At 40.0% G+C, this 23222-nt stretch overlaps 1 protein-coding gene across 7 annotated transcripts in view; it reads left to right on the top strand.

Moving 5' to 3' along the window:
- Positions 1-63: 63 nt before the first annotated feature.
- arhgap9 (Rho GTPase activating protein 9) overlaps positions 64-23222 on the top strand; it is a 37223-nt gene continuing 14064 nt past the window's right edge. For 5 of the 7 annotated variants that reach the window (XM_020096888.2, XM_069534711.1, XM_020096887.2 and 2 more), the window contains exons 1-7: positions 64-206; positions 11723-12064; positions 12404-12602; positions 12734-13122; positions 16598-16852; positions 18219-18308; positions 21722-21787. In XM_020096888.2, the coding sequence (XP_019952447.1) occupies positions 11843-12064; positions 12404-12602; positions 12734-13122; positions 16598-16852; positions 18219-18308; positions 21722-21787 (1221 nt within the window). In that variant the 5' untranslated portion in view covers positions 64-206; positions 11723-11842. Of the gene's footprint in view, positions 207-7198; positions 7350-11722; positions 12065-12403; positions 12603-12733; positions 13123-16597; positions 16853-18218; positions 18309-21721; positions 21788-23222 lie in introns of those variants that run through there. The other 2 variants (XM_020096885.2, XM_069534706.1) reach the window with 1 other exon arrangement.

The following is a 23222-nucleotide window of genomic DNA, read 5'->3' as shown; positions in this document are numbered from 1 at the left end:
GTCCAGCTGCTTCATGTCCATCTATGACTGTTTGTATTTATAAAACTCACTTCGTCTCTGTATCGTCAAACGATGTGAACTGAAGTCTTCAGTCATTTTTTTTTATTTTTTTTTAATTAAAAGTGCATCAAACTAACGCAAGAAGCAACTCCTGCTGTCTGCAGCTCACCTCAGCCACTGAGCTGTCACCATCTCCTCTCTGCCAGGTGAGTGCTGCTTCCAACACAAACATCACGTCACTGCGGATTCTAACCATCAAACATCTGTCTCACATGTTTCCTGTGACATGTCACAGAGGAAATAGTTGCAGCTGCAGGATCAAGTGCTTCTGTGCAGCTCACTGCCAGTGTTTTAATCTGCGAATGAATGGAAACTCATTAGATAAATAGCCGGAAATGAAGCGTATGATAAATGCTTTTAAAGTTATTAGATCATGTTGTTTGTAATTACCTGAAACAACTGACTACAGCTTTAAAAATATAATATAATATATACATAAGAATGTTCTGTTTCTCTCATAACTGTGTGTTTGCTTATAAATAATAATAATAAGAACTTTATTTGTAAAGCACTTGTCTAAACAAGCTTACAAAGTGCTCCCCAATAAAATACTTGGCAAAAAGAAGAATGAATTAATATATAATAATGATATTATAATAAGAAGAAATGCATTAAAGCTGATTCAAACATTGTTTGAGTGGATAACATTACAATATAACTTGTAAATTGGTGTAAAAAGAAAAGTTGTAGGCCAATGATGCAACTCTTTCTACTTATATTTAGTAACATATTGGTCTGCAGCCACAAAAAGAGGTTCTACGTTTCACACTTACTAAAATAAAGACCACCTTTTCCAAAACAACATATTTTTCCACATCATATTGTCAAACCACAACTATTTCTGTCACAAGTGCCACAACTCACAACAGCTGGGGCACCTCCAAAGAGCCACAAATAACAGATTGTTCTACCCAGCATGCTCTTAAAACACTTCAACCAACTACCGCTTCCTGTGGAAAAATATTTTCCATTTTCCATAATATGTGTCTATATACAGTTTCAGTCTGACATCACTTATTTCCGATGGCCTCATTATTGGTCATCTCTTTGAACATATGAATGATAACAATTGCTTATCTTGACACTTATTTACATATATGTACATATTTTCATGATTGTGCAATAGGCGTCAGACCCTTCACGCTTTGCAGGAAGTGTATTGACAGTTAACCACAGTGTATGATAGAAACAGTTTGACTGACGCTCGCATTTTTGCTTTTTCATAATCTGTCTTAAATCCATGCAAAGCAGGAGATTTGCTCCCTTATTCACCAGCCTGTGACGACACTGGCTCGAAAGATTATTCTCCAGTTGCAAGTTTGCTGATTAAAAGAGCCCTGTATGTGCAGTATTAGCAGCAGGGTTACGAGTTGGCTGTGATTACTCGTGTGCTCTGCAGATTGCTGTTGTGGTTGCAGTTTGAGATTGAGGGCTTGTTACTGGTCAGATTATGATGCTGCTCTGGGAAGTCTGAGGCCTCGCTCGGTGTCTGTTGTCCATGCATACTGTGCACAAATATACAGTAGCAGACATTTTGATTGATTGATTTTTTAATCACAGTGCAAGTACAGTAAAAATAACATGTCAGCTTTTTTTTTTCTAGTTTTGTGACACCTCTAAAACAATCCTAAAGAGCACATCTGAGAGATGGATATTTATTTTTTTGTATTTATCTGCTTGTTTGGCTCTCCAGATCACATGGGTCTGTTGAAGGTAGTTGTTATTAATGTTCTTCTGTGTCTGTCAGTGACACCTGATCAGGGTTTCTCAACTTTTTCTCAACAAAAAGTCCTCGTGACCCTGATCAAGTCACGTGATTTACAAGGCTTATTTTCAAGAGCACAGAGTGGCTCCATCAGACAATATGTAACAATGTTGTTAATTTATTTGGTGCATCTGAAGCCAGTGAACAAAATATAAATGTTTTGTTTGGTGTTTGAGAAAGATGTCTTTGGGTCATTTTGGCTGCTATGGTGTGAGGTTATTGTTTTATCCACCACATTTGAATGAAGTTGGTTGTGTAGTGTATCCTGGGGCCCCAAGATTAAGAAACTCTCTTGAGACTCACTTGAGCCTAATCCTGTTTAATGATGTCTAACAAGTATGATTATGACCACGTGCTTTCCACAGAAGATACTAGGCTCAACATATTGTCACTAATTGGTAGCTGAAAAAATACATTTGAAATAAGTTTAATTTCAGTTTTATTACACAGACCATGTAACTAATAGACACTATTAGGTGTTTGTGGCCCAATCCTCAAAACAGACAAACCAGCTCTTCCATTTACTCACCATACTGTATCTGAACTGGACTATCCCACCCCCCATCTGATCTCTGTTTTAATCCAGTTTAATCCTGCATTTCATTTTCGTATCTGTGCCATGAGTTGTATTATGCAAAGGTACAACACGGTTTACTTTATGCATTATATCCACTTCACGAGTGCTTTGCATGTCTTTGCTATGATTTCCAAGGCAAACAACATATGACGAAGGTAAATATGTACTGGTTTCAATGAATCATGATTATTCTTTGCTGTTTTTGCGGTCAATGCAAATAAAACCGTAACACAATGATTTGCATCTGCATCACGTCAGGTAGAATTTCATTGGAGATGATGGTGAACACTCCCATGATCCCACGCTGCATCACAATTTCATCAAACATGTCTTTTGTTATTGTTTTGATTGATAGACCCCTGGTGGTAGAGGGTAGAAGTTGCATACTGTACATTGAAGGAAAAACTGTAATGAAATTGCTAGAATTAATAGACCTGAGGGCACCATGGGTAAACAGGCCTCCAGTGTTTGACTCAACCTGTATTGTTATTTGTTTAATCTTCCTTTATTGAACCAACATTCCCTTTAACCCTCTGAAGGCATCAAAGCTTGTGTCTGCGTGTGAGTCTCTTCTCTATAACATTTGCCTCCAGAGGTTGAGCTGCTCTTCTTGTGCCTCAACAGAATCGTGCTCACTTCAGCCGTGCAGGACTGAAAGTGGGTCTTTGACTTTGCCTGATAGCTTTTGACAGCTCACTCTCATCCCCGGTGGATCAATGGAGCTCAGCGCTCTTCATTAGAAACATCAATGTACCGCACATTCCCACAGGCTCAGCCACAACCCGCCTGCCCAGTCAGAGAGTGAGGGGATTTATTTATTTATTATTCTGGAGAAGATCCTTCTTGACTTCGGTGGGATATTTCATTTTCTTCAACTGGAAAGCTAATGCAGGGATACAGTGGTGTTGTTTGTCTGCATGGACTTATACGTAATATATAAACAACCATGTGCCCAGCATTGGTCAAACGTCACCTTCCGTGTGAATAAACATGAATATATTTGATTTTGGTTTATATCACAAAGAATAACAAATAATTGCAACTCATCTTATTCTGTCTGGCTGCTCCAGACAAAAATCAATGCTCTGCAAAATCCATAACTTGGCAACCTTGGTCTTTGCACTCAATCTTAAAACAGTCTTTAGCAAGAAAATAAATCAGTAAAGTAAACTTGTGAAAGTCTAGTTTCTTTACTTCTTTGATAAATAATGAATCATTTAATCCTGTCGTGTTCAAACGATTAGTTGATTAAACAATTAGTTGAAGTAATTTTGAATTATTAAGTAGTTTTAAGTATTTTCTGTAATTTAATAATCTATACTGATATATATACTGTATATATATATGGGAGCTGCCATGGTAATAAATAGTAATCGCCACTATTTCTTAAATGTTTTTTATACCATTTTACCATTTATACCTATTATTTTATATGTACATTTGTAATGTCAGATTAATAAGATAAGAAAAGCAGTTTACTAAAACAAGAAGCTTCTCTCATGAGCTTTTGTCTCTTACTAAAATAAGCTTATTATCCTTTAACTCAAAGTGAGCTGGCTGCATGTTTTTCACCCTCCATTTTTTATATAAAATGCACAAGCTAATTAAAAAATGTGATGCTTGAATTCATTCTTTCAAGTGTTTTAAATGGCCCCTGAGCAATCCTGCACTACTTTGCCTAACTGGCAAACATTGGTCTGAAATAGTGAGCTCTCTCTCTCTGAGGAAGTTTGCTGTGTGTCGATGGAGGCTGCAGGGTTCATTGTAAACACAAGTATTGCATCAGCAAATACTTGAAATGATGGCATCACACACATATGAAATGTTGTTATATGCAACAAGAAAAAAAAAAAACTAACACACATACTGGAGACACTGGAGATGGTAGTTGGTCACGGAGGTTGTTGTCATAATGATAGTAGCAAGAATGAGCCAATGGCTTCTGTTCTGTCATCATCTGCTCTTTGATTGGCCCGCTGACAATTTACACAGCTAATCACTGAGAGAGAATCCAGCCCACCTGTTTAGTCACACACACACACACGCACGCACACACACAGGCAGGCAGCCATCACACTGTGTTTCAGTGTCTCTCTCTGGTCTAATCATCAATAATGCATGGCGTTGGGAGGATGAAAGGCTGTTTTGGCTTGAGGCATGTGTCTCATATGGAGAGAGAGACATCAGCGCTAGTAGTTATAACTGTACATCCACAGTGTTTCTTCACATGGCTGTCCTCAGCAGAACTGCTCATCAGGCTGGGGGTGGACTGATTCCAGGCTAGAGGGCTAAATTGACAGATTAATTGGTGATAGGAAAGTGATTCAAAAAACATATATTTATTGGTTATTGTTGTCAGAAATGAAGATCAAAGGATTGATGGTCTTTTATCGTGTATGTGTTGTAAACCCATCGGAGATAAATATGGTTATGATGTTTTGGGTCCAGACGCCATTTTGGCTAATCTCTATTAGCAGCTAACTGCATATGACTGCATAGGAATTAAAAATGTGAAAGGTCTTTATTCTACCGTTTGAGCTTTAAATCTACCTCAGGTGTAGTTTAAATACGACACACTCTTTGGATAAGTCTTGATTTTAGGAACATGTCAAGGCACCTCTGTGAAAAATACTACACTCTGCTGTGCTACAACTCCTTTTTCCCGACAACGCATGATTGTGTGATGTGATGCAACACCTCATCTCACACAGACTTCACCACAAGTTGGGACTGAAGCGGCCGGTTGAGCAGACAAACCACGATGCTTGTTTGCATGTAGAGAGGGTTAGGGTTAGGGTTGCACAGGCGGCAAGGCTGCCGTCACAGTGAGGAACTAAGATACGAGCAGTTGTTTGGCTGAGAAAGTTATTTAAACAGCTGTCATGACTTTAGATATCACTTTCTAACTTGTTTTTGTTAAGATTAAAGTACCTGAACAGTGTGTATCACGTGGAGAAACTTGTCTCCTCTCTGTTTTCTGTGAACTCTTTGGTAATAGACATACATATGTAAATACAGTACAGACTGCGTGTGTGTGTGTGTGTGTGTGTGTTTTCTATGTGTATACAGATGTGGGAGTGCACTCGAAAAACCCTTTGAAGTTCCTCATTCACTCTATACTCCTCTTCCCCATGTCTCCTCTCTCTTTGAAGACCATGTTGCTATGATTTTTAAAGCCGCCCTCTTTCCACTTCAAACATATGGAATGAATATGGATATGATATGACGGCAAACTTTTGCACCAACTCCCTTCACTGCTCTCTCTGTGTGGTGAAGTTTGACTGGCATCAGTCGACTGAAACGCTCTCTGTGGGAGCTAAGCTGCATGGTCCCTCAGTGGCTTGCCATAGAAATGAGGCATTATAACCTCCACCAGGGAGTTTCTTTTAGTTTATCTGCGTGTTTGTCAGCACGATTACACAAAAATTACTTGTTTACACCACACTTGGAAGAGGGATGGGATGTAGGTCGGGGAAGAATCCTCTCAGATTTGGAGGGGATCCACTTTAAAGGGCCAGATCCTGGAATTTTAATCACTTTCCTTCAATTTGCAAGATTTGAATTAGTTTCCATCGTATTGGCCATTTTTAAAAGGAAAATTAATGAATCAGTCAGGTTGTTTGGCCTCAGGTCCTCATGCTCTATATCTTTTATGTATATATACAAATATATGACTGGAGTGAAGTGAAAGGTACAGTGTGTAGAATTATGTGATATCTAATGTTGAAATTGCATGTTGCAGCTGAACACCCCTCACCTCACCCTCTCCTTCCAAACATGAAAAAGAACCTGTGGTAGCTTCAGTTGTCATAAAAAGGTGTTTAGTTTGTCCAGTCCAGACTACTGTAAAAAACATGGCGGCCTCCGTGAAGAGGACCCCCTCGATGTAAATATAAAGTATTTAAATATAAAGGACCTTTTCTAGGGTTTAGAAAACTACAATTCATATAATTTAGATGAAACGAACTAGTAAAAACATCATGAGGATTATTCTACATTAAATCTCTGCCAATAGATTCCTTTCACCTAAATTTCACACACTGGACCTTTAACTGACTGAAATTTAAAAATGTAATTTAACTGTGGATGTTCTCTTTGGTGGATTATCAAAGTCAAACAGGCTTTTAGTGGACTTTCTTACCACTGTGATGAGAGTTAAAATCCACAAAGTTAATCTAAAATTTGATGTATGCTTTGGGAAATGTTTGACTAACATGTGAAACCACCAGGAGGGCCTGTAATCCCTGAAGTATTTAATCCAAAGGTCTTTGGGGAGGGTTGATTATCCTGAAAATGTCAAATGCTGATGGTATATCATCCCTAAGATGATTTGGATGAACACAATGTACTCACCTCTGCCGCTAACACCCCCCCATGTCGTGGCTTTTCTCACTAACTGTCCGGGTGGATCTCTGATGTCCAGTGTGCGCTGTTGACCAGCCAGCTCTGTGCATGGATCGATAGCTCAATCAATCCACGGGCTGCTGGTCGCTTATGTTTCGTCAGCACCCAGGACCTCTCTCGCTCCACTTCTCCCTCTCCATATGCTCTTCTCCTCTCAAGTGCAAATATGGTTTATTTGCATGAATAGGCAACAGCCAACTGATGCTCTCTCTGTCTCTGTCCCGCCTTCTGTTTTTTTATTATCTCTCAGTAAAAATGCTGGCTAAATGGAGGAAGGTAGGGTCAGCAGGGGTTCAGTGAGTGGAGGCAGAATCATTTGGGGCATAGGATTAACTGTGTGTGCACGAGAGAGAGAGAGAAAGAGAGAGAGGGAAATTGTGTGGTTTTCTACCTTTTTCATATCTCATCTGTGTCAGCGGTGCAGCTTCTCTTCAGACTTGAGGAGAGTTGTGTGTGTTCAAAGCTTATGCATGCTTGGATCTGACTGTAGAGTGAGCTGGCAACCCTGCTGACGTACATACACTCTCTCACTTCAGGACCATGGTGAGTCAAACGTCTCTCTGTCTGTCTCTCTCTTTCTTGCATGCATGCACAAATCGCATCCTCTCCATTCCTTCAACTCATTTGGACTTGCATTCATGCACACTCACACACACACACAGACACACACACAGTCTGAATTGAAGGGAAATCAGTCTAGCAAAGGCAGACAGGCAGATCACATGTAGCACTTTGTCTTCCTTTGTTTTCCTGAAACTTTGCTCTCATTTTCTATCTTTTTATTATTCCTCAACTGTTTTCCACCTCCACCATTGAGGTTATGTTTTCCTCTGTGTTTGTTTGTTTTTAAGCAGGATTACATAAAGACTATGAGTGGGAATATCACAAAACGTAGTGGAAGAATGCAATAAGGGTCAGGAAAGAACCTTTTAAATAATGGTGCCGATCTAGATCAGTGTTTTTTCTTTTAGTACTTTCTTTAACATTTATAGATGGGACATTTTCCAACATTTCTGTGAATTTCTAAAGACACAATTCAGAAATATGAAATCAGGCATATTTAGTGAACTGATATAAATAAGAGGATGTGATTTGGAGTGGCTGGATTTAATTTAAGGGGACTTTTGGGCCTTAGTGGAGGTATTCAGTCAACCGGGCTCCATTTTAGCTTTGTCTGTGCCTCTGTCTTTCCAATTGTGTTGTTGATGCCGCACTATAAGCCCCCTTGCCCTCAGCCCCTGGCACAAATCTATCGCTCAACAGCCGTGGCAGGGTGCCTGTAGCTGTCGCTGACACCATATGGGCCTCTCTGTGTGTTTGGGTGTGTGACGCTAGTGTCCTCTCTGCTGCCATCTGACCTGCAAATACAAACACAGCCTGGCCTCTCGCTTCCAGATCATAATTTGTTTTTTTAGAGATTACTGAAATTGTCTAAGCGTTTGGTTTCTGTCTCTTCTTAGTAAGCAGTCTGAGATGCTGCCCTTTAGGAGGATCATTAAAGTATCAAATACGGAATAAAACATCCAGGGACTTTAACCCAGCTTTTACAGCCTCATCTGCACATAACATGATGAAGCTTCCTGTGTCTATCAGTCTTTGTAGGAATTATATGCCTGTGCTGATAAGTGAATTGATGGTTGGTCTGTTTGTTTCATTGATTTCTCAGAGAATCATTTATGGATCTTAAAGACAAAAAACAGACATTTTTAGGAGATATTTATGAGTGTGTGCAATTTGCTGCAGGTCCAAATAAAAATCTGGATCTAGTGAATTTAAATGAGGTTTCATTAGGGGACTGTTGGGCGTTGGAGGACGCATGAGCATTAATGAGTGCCATTCTTGTTTAATCCTGCTTTTTTCTTGAGCAGCAAAGAGAGACAGGAAAAGAGACAGGTGTGCAGCAGTATCAGAAGAGCTTTTCCTGTCTGTGAAGAAGAACTTGCTGTATGTTAACCCAGGGTATGTTTAAACTCTTAGTAAAGCCATGCAGTAAAGATGTTCAGCAGATGAAAGTACAACTCAAGTAGTTCATGATCATCATCATAGTCATCATTATAATAACTGGCAGTTATCTGTTACATACTGAAACTACTAAAGCTGCCTCGCGTTACAGAAGCAAATGGTTAGATCAAGAGGATATGACCCAAACTGTGGTTGAACCTTTGTATAAGTAGTTTCCTGTTTACCTGCTTGCCTTCTATACCTCTGACTCACTCCTCCGTCCTTCCTGAGAACAACTGCAGCTCTTAGAGGAGTGTTTCTGATCTGATCACAAATCGTGTTGATAGAACATTTTTTAATTTTTTTCTTTGAATAAATTCCAAGGGTCATTTATTTTTGATACGATTAGATCCAAATACATGCATTCTTTGTTTCAGGAAAAACAAGCATGAATAAATTAGAGTCCAGCGCAATATTGCCGGTACAGATGGCTGCAGCATGATCAGTTTAATTCCTGTGTATAGAGGTAAACATATTATAACACCGGCAAGGTGAAACTCCCTAACATACATACATGTGAACGGTCATTTGCGAGCGAGGATGTTGCACATCAAAAAATCTCAGGTGTGAACTCCCATCTCCATATGTTGTTTTTTTATGACCAATCATGAGTGAAATAATCGCTGAGTATTTCCGCCTCGAAAAAACATTCCTAAGAAACCAGTCCTGTCAACGTTGCAGGGTGGGGCCTTCTACAAAGTTCTGCCGTAGCTGATACACCTTGTTTTGCAGTGGCATTACAAGATGTATTTGAGGAGCTTGGTCATAGGTTGGTATTTTGCAAGCTAAGTTAGCTAAGGGAGCTTAATCAGAGCTGTTGATGGGGACCAAGTCTAATTAAACAAAGCTTCTGGATCTTGAAAATGTTGCTGCAGATCGGGATGACGTTTTTGCTTGACCAGCTGCCACCCATGTCTTACCGCGGATAATTTGGTTTGTTTTAGCAAAGTTGGAGCAGCAGGACAGCAGGTGAGGGGTGGGTCAAGATAGAAGCAGTGCTGATTTGCACATTTATAAACACACACATTCTAAATTAGGTAAAGTATGTCATTTTAAGGAACTAAGAGTTTTTGGCGATTGATCACTTTCAACAAATGGAGCTTGAAACTTCTTGATATTCATTTAAAGGCCCTACACAGCTGTACAGATGTTATCACTGAGCATGTATGCAGGGCCTTTTAGAAACGCTCCAAGTGGAACAACAATTTTGCATGTGCGTCAAAGGGGAAACAACGTGCATGTGTCAGTGGCCTTAAAGCCAGATGATGCTACTTCTCTGAAGAATAACAATGAAAACACACATTCGGTTGCTTACAAATGAAAAGTTGAATTTATAAGAATGTGCTCAATTCAGATCAAGCTGCAGATGTCTTACTTTGTCTGGTGTGACCAGAAGCTTATGCTGAGTAGTAAACCTTAGCAAACACTGCAGTCCTGTGTATCTTGCAGTGATCCTCCTGACAGCGTTACTCAGCCATCAGGCCGGCAGTCTTTCAGCAGGTATGCTGGTGCAGAGTGGTTTTATTGTAATTCTCTGTGGCCATGGGGTCACAGATTCACTCCTTTGCTTTAATAACAATGGGAAGCTTCTGTGTATTAGCCAGAACATGCGTGTGAGTGGCAGAAAGTTTCATGCTCTCTTATGTAAGTGGGTCTTGGCTAGGTAGGGCAGGGGATGCTGGCTCAGGTGGAGAGATGCAGACGGATGCTATTTTGGTTGTGCTGCACTTACAGCCTCCGAATGCATGAGTTGTTTACTCACGTGTTTCCTAGTTCTGCCCGATGAAAGGACAATAGAAAAGCAGTGTATTGTGAGGTTTTGGAAACTACTGCATTGGCATTTCATCCTCAACCACATCTCTCAAGAAAAATACGATTAGAAGTGATTAGTTGCTTATTTGATCAGTCACTTTGCAGATCATTAAATTCCAACTTACAATGTTGATAAGTGATCAATCTGAAAGAGATGTTCAGAGTCAGACCAGAGCAAACATGCCTGCAATAGTGCTCAAGATGCCAGGTCAGGCATTGGCGAGTATGTAAATACATGTACTGATCTGATACCACGACTTTAAAGTACTTTTGTTTCATTTAGATAAAATCACTTTGAAACAGCAATTCTGCTGTACTGCCACTGGCAAGTGCTGTTTTTACTGCAGCAAAACAGAAAGATATTTCAGTGGATCATTAGCCAGAGCTACTGGAAAGTCCTAAAAGAAAAAAAGGTAGCATTCACCATATGCAAATCTTCAATTTTATGGGTGGTGTTGCAGCATACAGCTGTTAAAATATTTTTTATTAGAAAGTATCGGATCAGTACTTTGTATCAGCCAGTACGCAAAGTCCAGGTATTGGAAACAGTATCAGGAAGGGAGATAGTAGTATCAGACAATTATAATGTGTATATTACTATCCCCTGTGTTTCCAGTCGTTGTGCTAAGCTAAGCTAACCAACCACCCTGGTTGTGGCTCTATATTAAATGGAGAGATGAGAGAGTGGTATTGATTTGCTAATCATTACCAAGATTTTTAACTATTCATTTTAATTGTTTTATTTATAAAGTCAGAACATAGTACAAAATAAAAAGTAAAAGACCAGCAATCAAACACACGAAGGTAATCAGTTTTCAATTTTACAAAACAGAACAACCAACAAACCCTCCAATTTAGGAACTGAAACCAATGTATGTTTAGTCTATTTTGCTAGAAAATGGAGAGACTAAAATAGTAGCATTGTCATACAGGTCAGTGATTTTCCCCACATTAATCCACACTTCCATTTTTAGAACTAAAATGAATCACTTCTCTTTTGAACCTGCTCAGAACCATCTGACGTGTTTCATTGTTCCTTGTCAGCTCCAGTAATCTCTCTCTCTCTCTGGATCTGTGTGTATGTGTGTGTGTGCTTGTTTCAGAACATGGCACTGGCCTGGCTCCTGTCTCACCTGCCCTACGCTAACCCGACCAGCATCTCCACTGTCACACATCATCACGCCTCCTGTAAAGCCTGCTAAACGGGACTGCACACAAGAACCATGCTGTCAGGGACATGGCGGCGCTCTGTGGGGCATCAGCAGCCTTCTGCCACTCCGGTGATGAACACCAGGGGGATGACGGTGTGTGGGGTCCCTAGCGGCACGGTGGTCCTCGAGGCCCAGTATGACTACAACTACCGTGGTGCAGATGGACGGCAGGTCTGCATAAGGGAGGGAGAACGGTTTGTTCTCCTGAAGAAGACCAACACTGATTGGTGGCAGGTCAGAGAACTGGTTATTTGTTTCTGTTGTGCCAGAGGAAGTTAGGCTGGCAGAGTCAGGGAAAGTCTTTCAAGTCCCTCCTGAAAAGACTTTCCTAATTTTATCTGAGTTGTTTGTTTACTTAAATTATTTCATTCACTCTAGGTACATATGCTTCATATATTCAGACTACCTCTAAGAAACACACTGGAGGAAGTGACACTTATATATAAAGTTGTCTGTGGACAAGGTATTGACTTTGGGTTTCCAAAGAGAAGTTGTGGGTTTGATCATCGCCTCTGTTACACTCATAGGACTTGGACATTTCTGTACACCTACACTCTGTGTGTTCTTTGACAGGTACGGAGGATCGGGGCAGCGAGTAAAGCAAAGCCATTGTATGTACCTGCTACTTATGTGACAGAGGTGCCTATTGCACCCATGGCGTCGCCACAGCGCCTGGTAATGTCTGCCTCGCTGAACTCCAACCTCAGGATATTGCCAAGAGTGTCACTCTCTCCCAGCCCTTCAGAGACTCCCTACACTGGACAGCATCAAGGTAAAGTCTAAGGAAACATCTGGTGTGGGCCTTCAGTCCAAATGATTGTTTAATTCTGTATCATCAATGTGTCTCTTGAGTATAGAAGGAAGATAAGTCATAATTGACCATTTTATATTCTTCTTCTCCAGTGAACAGACCCATCTACCGCTCCATGGAAAACCTCAACTCAAATAGTGCCTTTCAGGGACTGGACAACAACACCACGAGAATAGGTGGACGGCACTTCCCCACCCTGCCCCTCTCTGGATTCGGCTTCACTCCCAACTCTCCCACCTCTCTGTCAGGCCACCTCATGGCACCCGCTGCCTCCGGGGCTCAGACAGCGCCATCGAACCCCAGGGTGGTCCCCATGATCACACGGAGCCAGAGCTCCAGCAACCTGCCTGAAAACCTGATGGAGAACCCGTACGATGAGGTGGGCGGAGGCTTCAGCAGTCGCGTCAACCACAGGGCCCCGAAGAAGTCCTGCAGCCAGTGGGACATGGTGGGAGCATCGGGCAAGAACAACCATCTGCAGGTAGGGAGAAACGAGAGCCACCAAATCTAAATTCCAAAATCTGTAATATTAGTTACCTAGTAAAATGTTAGAGTGACCACAAAAATGACAATAACGAGTAGTACGGCATGTTTACACTTATTGTGTTTGTGTAAAGCTTTGGGCCAGAGTAATTCACCATTGGCTGGCACAAAATAATTGACATTTGAATTGAGACATAAATCAAGTCGTCAAACCCATGACCACCGAGGACGATGGATATTTTCGAGTCATCATGTGCTGAATTAAAAATAAAATAGTGTGGTGTAAGATTAATTTCCCTTATTTTATTGGCAAAATCTTTAATCTGATCAAACTGTAACTTCAACTGTAACAGTCAAAAAACAGCTACTGGTTTTTACTAGCTCTGTGACAGAGCAGGGTAAAAGGGCATGTTTGAAGATATATGAAATACTATGTGGAGAAAACTGATTAGTGTGGGATGTAGTTATTCAAATTCAATTACATTAGAAATGTGCTCTTCCTCTCTCATTAAAACATTTTAAATTATTGGCTTTTGAATAGTTCTACATCTTTAAACGTTCCACAATCAGACAAGCTTTTCAGGTAGAAACAAATAACCATAGTTGTTCCTCTTGTACCAAATTGATTAAAAAATAAAACAAAGTCACAGGGCCTCTTGTTTAGATCCCACCAGACGTCAGACTTGGACATGTCAGCACAGGTTGCGTTCAATTTACGTCTGTACTTGACCTCAATAATCCTCCCAGAGCAGCAATCAAGTTCACACTGCTGTGACGTCAGAGCTTCCCTGTCTTACATCAGAGGGGATTACACAAGACAGGAGCTCTCACAGTTTTCTGTCCGTCAGCTGAGAGAAGCTCCCTCCGCTGAGGAGCCGAACTGTCTGTCCGAATGGGGGTTTTGCTTCTGCTGAGCAGCCACATGTGACTCTGTATAGCTGTGATGTCAGTGGAGGGGACAGTGGTCTTTTTCTATCTCTCTCATTCTCTTCTTCCCTGTCTTCCTCTGTCTGTATCTTTTTCTCTCTGAGGATTGTCTTTGTTCAAACCTTAAACACCAGTAAGCAGGATTATTGCAGCCACATTCAGGTCATAACTCCACATTTTCATCCAGAAAACACACTCACTCCATCTCTCACCATACATTTTTGGGCCATTCTTTTTTTAATGATTATTTATAGAAATGTCAACATAAAAATAAAACAATATGAACCTTTGCATATATGGCTGGATATGTGGGGTAGAAGAAAATATTCTGTAAAATGAGGTTGAAAAAAACTCAACAGGAAGTAACATATCTATAAGGGATATTCTCCATTTTGTCCTATGTCCTTAAATAAAGTATAGCGATTTACCAAGTCATTAACCAATGTTATAAACACAATTTGAGATGTGGGTGGCAGTTTATAGATCTTAAAAGAAACTTATTACAGCCTTACATTAAAAGTGTATTGACAGTCCTGTGTTGCAGCAGATAGTCTGGAAAGGTACATGTGTAACTAATGCATGTGTGAGTATGCAGCACCCTGATGTTAGTTATACCTGCGTTAGACAAATATCTACATCTGCAGATACTTGAATATTATTCACACTGCAGTCAATATATAAATGGCAAAAAAATAGTTTTGTTTGAAACTAATATACATATGCACATATTTTGCACAAAGAGACATTTACATAAAAAGACTGTGTCTTCCTTCCATCGTACAGGGCTCTATTTTCTATATATTAACATTTATCCTCGTACAACATTTTGGTGTTGTCATGGTAGCAAATCAACTTGAGTATATGCAAGTTTGAAATTATCCAGTGATATGACCTTTGTCCATAGAATACAAAATATAAGTGTTGTGAATAGTATTATGTTAATGAGCCAGCGTCCTGTCCGACCCTGTGTGAAACACTTGGTTTGGATTTGAGACCTGAGATGAACAGAAGGAAACGTTGGGACAGGAGGGTGCAGGCGAGCTGAGGACTCAGTGCTGCCTCCTTGAGTAAAATGCCATACATAATTTTTATGTGTCTTACATTACATTACACATACTGTGCATCCATACACACACACACACACACACACAGACACACACACACATGTCTCCTTTGTCATTATCTGAAATGCCTGTGTTGTGTGTTATGTAACAGGGATCAACCAGTCAGTCAATCAGTTAGTGAATTATGTCTCAGCTATGACTCAGGAAAGATGATCTTCCATGCATATCCTTTCAATTAATTTCATTGGATTTGTACATTTCTTCTCTTGTAGCTGTTTAGTCCTCGCTATCTGAGCGAGCACATGCATTTCTATAAACTCCTTCTTAATCCAAAGTCTGACGGGTTATTCTGCAGTAAGAGGCAGTCTATATCTATAATCTATTTGAGTCTATTGGTGGTTTGTGTGAGGTTAACTGTCTCCTCTTTGCATGCTTGTGAACATGCTATGCTAACCCTGTGGGGGCCAAATGTAGTTTATTCATGCATATAAGGAGCTACTTTCGAGCCTTTGATCAACAAATCCTTTATAAAAAATCTGAATAAGGTTAGCAAATGACAACCAAACCAAATAAGTTTTATTGAGTTTTAGACATTACACAGCTCAACACACATCATTTATGTGTGTGTCCCACAAATTAAGCTTTGAGAGGTGTCCTACACTCAGACAGAGAAGAAGAAGAAAGAAGAAAAGGTGACCAAACATTCATAAACAGCTCATCCTTTAAAATGATCTTTAACCTTTAATGATGGAGGGTGATTAAAAATCTCTGTATCTGTACCAAAGGGAAACACTTGGGGGCTGGGTTGGGAAACATCTGGAGACATTTCTATTGCAATGCAGGAAGATGTAATTTCCGAGAAGGAAGGCTTCATAGAAAAACACCAGGGTAATACATTTTTTTTAATCTTTCAAAGAAATAAATGTCCTGAATCTGTAAAATAAAATACTTCCAGAAGCAATGGAAATATACTCCCCTTTCTGAGTGGCATTTGATGCATAGAGGAGAGACTGAATGCTTTGTTTTATGCAATGTTATAAAGGTTGTATGGCAAATTTTGTGCAGAGTCTCTGGCAGTGTTACATGTGGACGTGGATCTGACCAGGTCTACTGTCATCTTCTCTATATCCAGTACCTATTTATGTTTACAAGAAATATTTGAAAACTCATATGCAAGATCCAAGGAGTGAATAAATTGATGATATAAAGAGTTTTCATGGTCACAGTGGTTTATTTTGAGTCAATCCCACAGACACCATCCTGCTGCCATAAATACTCACCAGTGGACCAAGTGTGCATTAATCTGCTGCTGAAAATAGTCCCCAACAAATGCACTGCTGAATTATTGAGCATTTTCTAAAAACTACAGTGCCGTACTCTTTTTTAGAAATTATTAAGATGTTTTTAAGAAGAACACTTTCTATTCCTGACCTGTTTTTAAAGATTTACTTTTTTTCTCCCTTCACTCTTTCTGCCAACAAGGTCCCAACAGAGTCGTACCTGTCACAACTTTCCTGGCAAAACTCTCCTCTTTACACTGAAGGCGTGGAGCCAGAGAAACAGCCGTCGCAGCCGGAGCCGCCCTGCCCTGCCCCGGGTCAACAGCCTCTTCAGATCAAGGACCTCTGGGAGCAGTACTCAGACCCAGCTACAGGTAGACTCTACTATTTCAACACCATCACCAAGGAGAGGTCCTGGAAACCCCCTCGCCGGGCTCGTGGACGGACCAATAACAAGGTACAACACACAACCACACTCCCACTGAATCCATTATTTTTTTTATTTCACTGAAATTAGCATAAAAATTGAAAAGCTGGGCATTTTCAGAGCTGTATGAAAGCGTCTTTTCTCAGAGGAGAGTGAAGAAAAGGGTCAGAGTGTCGAATGAAACAGAAAGCTAATTTATATTCTCACATAGTTTGACTGTATCAGCACTAAAAAGGACCTTTTCAAGCACAGAACCTAAAGTAAATCAACCTGCCTCACATATTTGACTCAGACACGAGGTGATGCACACACACTGATCACAGGCCAGGTTTCCACAGCGTGGGGAGACTCGTATTTGAGTGAAAGTTACTCTACATATTCTCACTTTGGCAAAAAGTCACATTGAACTTAACACCACGAAAGTTGCTGAATAGTAACTCAAGGGAACGATAGGGATCACAGACTTTATACAAAGATGGAGGACATGACGGCTCCGGAAAAGTGAAGCCAAAGTGTCTCGATGACCACCTGGTGACTGAATGCACAAAAAGGTCATAAATCCTGTCTTCTCCATGTTATCAAATGGGACATATAGACCAAACTAAAAAGTCAAACTACTTTCTGTCATTTTAGGTAGTATCACACCGATGTTTGTTCATTTTTTCAGTAGGTTTTAATTAGTGTTTTGATGCTATAAAATTGGGTAAAACACTATGACTGACAGCTGAGACTGTATCTGCCTTTATTTACAGTTTGTGAGAGGGCGAGACAACTTGAAAGAAATAGTTCGATGTTTTGCTTCCTTGCTTAAAAAAAAAAAGTTGATTGTTCCTCTATTTGCTTGTCAGTTATGAAGCTAATCAGGAGACATAAAGCCTGAAACAGAGGGAAACAGCTAGCCTAGCTCTGTTCAAAGCTAAGAAAATAATCTTACCAGCTCCTTTAAAGCTCATTAACAAACATTGCACGTGTCATTTATGTAATCTATACAAAAACTCAAATCTGAAAACCGTACTGAGCAGTTTCATCTAAACTAATCAGTTATTTTACTGTTACATGAGGATTGAGTCAATCTTCTTATTCCAAAATATCAGAACATTCCTTGTACAGAATATTTGAACAATAAGTGGATTGGATGACCGACACAGAGAGTTTTAATTCTGGGATTATGAGAGCACCTAACTAAAGCAATGAAAGGTGGACAAAAATACCTCACAGCATATTGCACTGACAATAACAGTGAAAATAATCTAACCAGTCATTTTCTTAATTGTTGTTTTATTCTTATAAAGGGGGGGGGGGGGGGTGATTTGTTATGTTTCTGTATTTATAGAGTAATTTTAGCTAAAAGACTTCCTCAGTAACACTTTGTGTTTCTTCTGTTTTCTTCTGACAGACCAATCCAGCACAGCCTCAGACTTTACCCAGGGACACCAGTCACCTTTCACTACCACTTTCTGAAACAGGCAATAGAACTATGCACAAGGTAAGGCTGTTGTACAGAGTATAACATTTAATGTATATATATGTATGTATGTGCGTAGATATTGGGATCCAGTCACAAGGAAGGTTGATCTCATTGATCTCTATGTGGTATAAAATAATCTTTTTGTGACACTAATTACACAGTCAGTGATGAACGTAGGGTTTGAAAGATGTTGGAATCCTCTTAACGTCTCGATAGCCATCAATGAATTAAGTTGTCTGACAAAAAAGAAAAAAAGTCACCACAAAACATTTTATTTAGACAGAAATGTCTGTCGCCTGCCTGTGTGCACCCTGTCCGTTCTCTCACTGCATTATAACTGATATCTTCAGCTGTGGAAACATACTCAGACATACATGTAGCAGAGACAATGGCCAGATGAGAGCGAGCGAGTCACGGAAAAGTCATCTTCTAACAGTCGTCCTCATGATGGGAGGGGCTGGATTGTATCAGCTGCATTTTTTCAAAGTGGCCTGCTCTTGCTAGCTTTTCCAGGATATCAAACCCTAGCTTTAAATGTATGTTTTGTTTAGTTTTTTGTTCTTTAGAACCTTTTATGCTCTTAACTTATTGCTCTAACTGTCTCTAACATGTAAATAATAATTGAAATAATTCTTATGTTACATGCTTATCTAACCACTGACATACAGAACAGACCGCAGCGAAACAACTACACTAGCCCATCTGCCCATCTCTCTCTGCAAATTAATCAGTCGTCCGCCTCTGTCCCCCAGACTGAACAGTGTCAGGAACAGACACACGGAGCATGGTCAAAGTAAAAAAACGGGGTTATATCATCCCTGTCGTCACATCGTTCACTGACAAACGTGCTGCCTTATTTATTTATTAACCGCGCTGTGACACACGCCTCCTCCTCTCGAATGGTGTTTTTGTCAGGCTAATCCCTGAAGGGAATAACAAGGTAATGCCTCTTGATCTGATGTAGATGAGCAGAAGCCATTAGGGCTACACAGAGGGAGACAAGAGGAAGCAAAACGTTACAGATCATTTTCTAAATTTAAAACCACTCAATAAAACTTCTCATAGCTGTTAACCCCTCCCAGACCTTGCAGATGCTGTAATAGTGTAAAAAAAAAAAAAACTCCCGCTGTTTCATTAGTTTCACCTTTTTGTCGTAAACTTTTGTAAACCATTTCGATTGCAGAAGTTCATCTGTTGTTTTGAGGTGTAAAGGTTGTAGGGATTTATGCAACTCTGACTGATATAGACACGTCCGCCAATTCAGTGACGACATCGACGAGATAAAGTGACACAAGCTGCATGATCCAGATTGTTAGGGATAAGCATTTTGCATCTCAAGGTTGCGTTGCCTCAATGTTGCATCAGTGTTTAATGTAGCTCATCAAGATCATACGCACATGATCAAAGCAGTGATACCCCATCAAGTCGGTTTGAGGTGCATTCTGTTGACCTATATGTGTCAGTTCTTATACAGAGGAACATGTGTTACCAAACAGGAACCTTACCAATGATATTTTAAGCATAAACGTGCCACATGTTTATGAAGCAGGTGTAAGAACCAGCACACGGTGTTCTCTACACTTAATTTACATTTTTGAATATTATATTAATCCTTATCATGTTGATTCTTAGGTGCATTAATCCAAAAGGAAGTGTGGAAGCTCCTCGTCATCCCTGTACTTAAATTCCATTTTACAAACTACTACTACATTTAATGGAGAACTTGTGTACTTTTTACCCCTTTTACATATCGTCTATATGAGCTTCAACAAGTTTTCAATTCCTGGCTTAGCCACCAGAAAAAAGGTTGATAGTCAACAAATGGTTTATCTTGAATGTTTCATCAAATGTTTCATCTTTAACAAAGTTATTCTTCTATCAATTTCCACCTACATGTTTGCAATTATTTTCCTCCTTAAAGGTACAGTGTGTAGAATATTGTGATATCTCGTGTTGAAATTTCATGTTACAGCTAATACCTCCTAACCTCACCCTACCCTTCATGAAAAAGAACCTGTGGGAGCTTCAGTTGTCATAAAAACTCAAAAGGTGTTTAGTTTGTCCAGTCTGGACTACTGTAAAAAAAATGGCTGCCTCCGTAGAGAGGGTCCCCTCGATGTAAATATAAAGTATTTAAATATAAAGGGCCTATTCTGGGGTAAAGAAAACTACAATTCATACAATTTAGATGAAACGAACTAGTGAAAACATCATGAGGATTAATCTACATTAAATTTCTGCCAATAGTTCCCTTTCACCTAAATCACACAGTGGACCTTTAACACAAACATATAGATCAGTTTTTTTTTTTTTTGCTGCTTTCACACAGAGGCATTGTTAATAATGTGCTTAAAAAGATTTAATAATTAATTAAATTAAGAGAAGTAGAAAGTAGAAATAAAACAGTGATAATCCCCTGCTGTCTTTGACTTCAAAACAGAAGGTGTCGGATGGCGGTTAATGTGTCATTCTGATGGGGTAGTTCAGCTGATCTCACCTTCCTGGTTGAGCTGCTGTGCATAACACTCGTTCGAGCTGATAAAGTCAGCTTCCCTCTAGAATGGGGAAGTAGACACGGTCTGAGAAGAGAGGGAGAGATGAGTGGTTTTGACACTCAGAAGAAAAAGCGGCATGGCGTGAGAGGGCGAGTTGAGCACTCGACACATAAGAAGCACTCAAGAGACGAGAGTTTTTTCTGGATTCTTTAACTGGGTGATTGGTGATAATGAGCACCTATGCTGTAAGTTTGTTTTTTATTTCCTACACGATATTGTTTATCTAATTCTGAGTTTTATTTCATGGCATTTTTTTTTTAGCAGCACGTGACTACTGGCTTTTCATTCTCAGAGGTGTTGGTACAGACTTTCTCATTCTCAGAAGCTAGGAGCTAATGTGACGGTTGTAACGTGGGTGTACGTGATGTGTGGCCCAGTTCAACAGCTAAAAATCACCATGCTTGAGTCCAAAAGAAAACCTTTGCCATGAATGTCTCACTGAGCAACTGCCTCTCATTAACTTCAGTGGAAAACATGCAAACGTGTGTGTCATGGTGAATCAAAGAGCATTCGTTTGGCAGGATGTGTGTGTGTGTGTGCTTGTGTGAGTGTGTGGGGGGGGGTGTTCACTGGTGTGAGTGTTAGCCTGGGCCTCATTGCCAGAAATGACAGATAATCTGTCAGCATCCGGTTTCTCACGGGTGTGTGTAATTTAACCAACCTGCTGTCATTCTGCTATGACTCTTGTTTCCCCCAGTGGCAGAAAATTCCCAAAGTGAAAACATTCTTAGATTTATTTTGCCGGTCAATTGTGCAGAAAATTGAACCGACTTGTATTTTAAATTTTCATTAAATATAAATCGTGTCTGTTCATGTGCGTTTCCTGTGTTTGTCTTCCTGGATCACTCTTTCTCCTCTCTTTCTCTCTCTCCGCAGCTGTCACCCGAGTTCCTTTTCGGGAGCCACCAGAGGACAAATGACTGTGGCTGGCAGATGAAACAGGTGAAACTCTCCTCTACCTGCTGCACTCTTTCATCGCCAGAGGCCATCTCATTCACCTTACTCTCACCTTGTAAAAAACACAATAGTCAAAAGATGAAAGTAACAGATAAAACCATTCACCAGCTTTATATATTCTGGCTACACAACAGGATGCATTTGATTAACATAACAGGACACCAGAGAACTCTGCTGGCTTTGTTTGCCACCTTGCCTCTGTCTCGGCACTAGAGAAAATCCTGCTTCGTGTTCTGCTCGCATACAACACGAGAACTTTTACTTGAATATCAATAGATTGCTTTGCTTATTGCTCTTTTAGAAACCCTTAAATGGCATGTATGGCTGTGGTAAGGTAATCCTAAGTGTTTTGTCAGCGCTTAAAGGGCTTTTGATGGAGGGAATTTTCCTCATGAAAATCAATGAACTCGAGTCATTAGATTTGCAAAAACTGTATCTTTACTGTATTACTGCAAAATACAATATAGTACTGCCAGCTATGCTCTTTAGATTCTCAGAGATCAGCATTTATGTATATGAAGGTGGTGAAAAAGCAACTCATGGTGTAAAAAGAAAGGCGGTTATCCAAGCAGTTCTTACTGCAACATGTTGCATCACAGTGGGGTGTGGGTGCGCTTGGTTTAAAGCCCTTTTAAAGGCCTCATCTTAGCAAAGGAGCAGATTTGGCTCTTAGTGCTAATCCGCCTTGCATGAGGAGATGGCAAACATTAGGAGGGATATTTAGTCTGATTGTTGAAACTGGGTTACAGGGATTCACAAAGGTACTTAATTATGGCTGTTGCTGCAAAAATTGAAGTTGTGTGAATATGTGCATTCACGTGGGATGATGCCCTCTGTATATGCTTGGGATTGTAAGCATAGATATTTTGCATGTAATGTCACACGTGTGCATGTATGCATCATTGTGTCTGTGACAATCTGTCTCTCAGTCGTTCCCGTGAACTCAAGCAAACTTTTAAAGGAAACTAGTTTGTCTCCATCTGTTAATGTGCAGAGTTGTCATGATGAGCACTGATGCTTGAGGTCATTGACGTTTGTCAGATTGCCAGAATGCTTCTATTTGCGGTTCATCAATTACTGTATGTTCTAATGAAAAGCTGCTGCACTGTTCACTCTCCATAAGGAGTCCCAAGAGAACTGAGAGCAGAGGAAGATAAGAAACCTGTTGAAATGAAGCTGAGATTGTGTGTACATCCCACAGCAAAGCATGGCCATCAAGACAACATGACAGAAGGTCTTTATCTTAGTTTTTGTGGAGTCAGTACTAACAGTATTCTATTAAATGCTATACTGTTAAGGCAAACTCAGTGTATGGCCCTTTTGTATTGTGCAGATTATAAAAGTGTCATGCAAACTGAAGATTTAATATGCTTTATTCCTGTGTTATGTTCCAGGCTTTGCATGCATTGTTTGTATTAAG

Source organism: Paralichthys olivaceus, chromosome 2 (genome assembly GCF_024713975.1).
Source record: "Paralichthys olivaceus isolate ysfri-2021 chromosome 2, ASM2471397v2, whole genome shotgun sequence".
Classification (NCBI taxonomy): domain Eukaryota; kingdom Metazoa; phylum Chordata; class Actinopteri; order Pleuronectiformes; family Paralichthyidae; genus Paralichthys; species Paralichthys olivaceus.
Note: the sequence above shows the minus strand (reverse complement) of the source record. Positions and strands in the feature narration are given on the sequence as shown.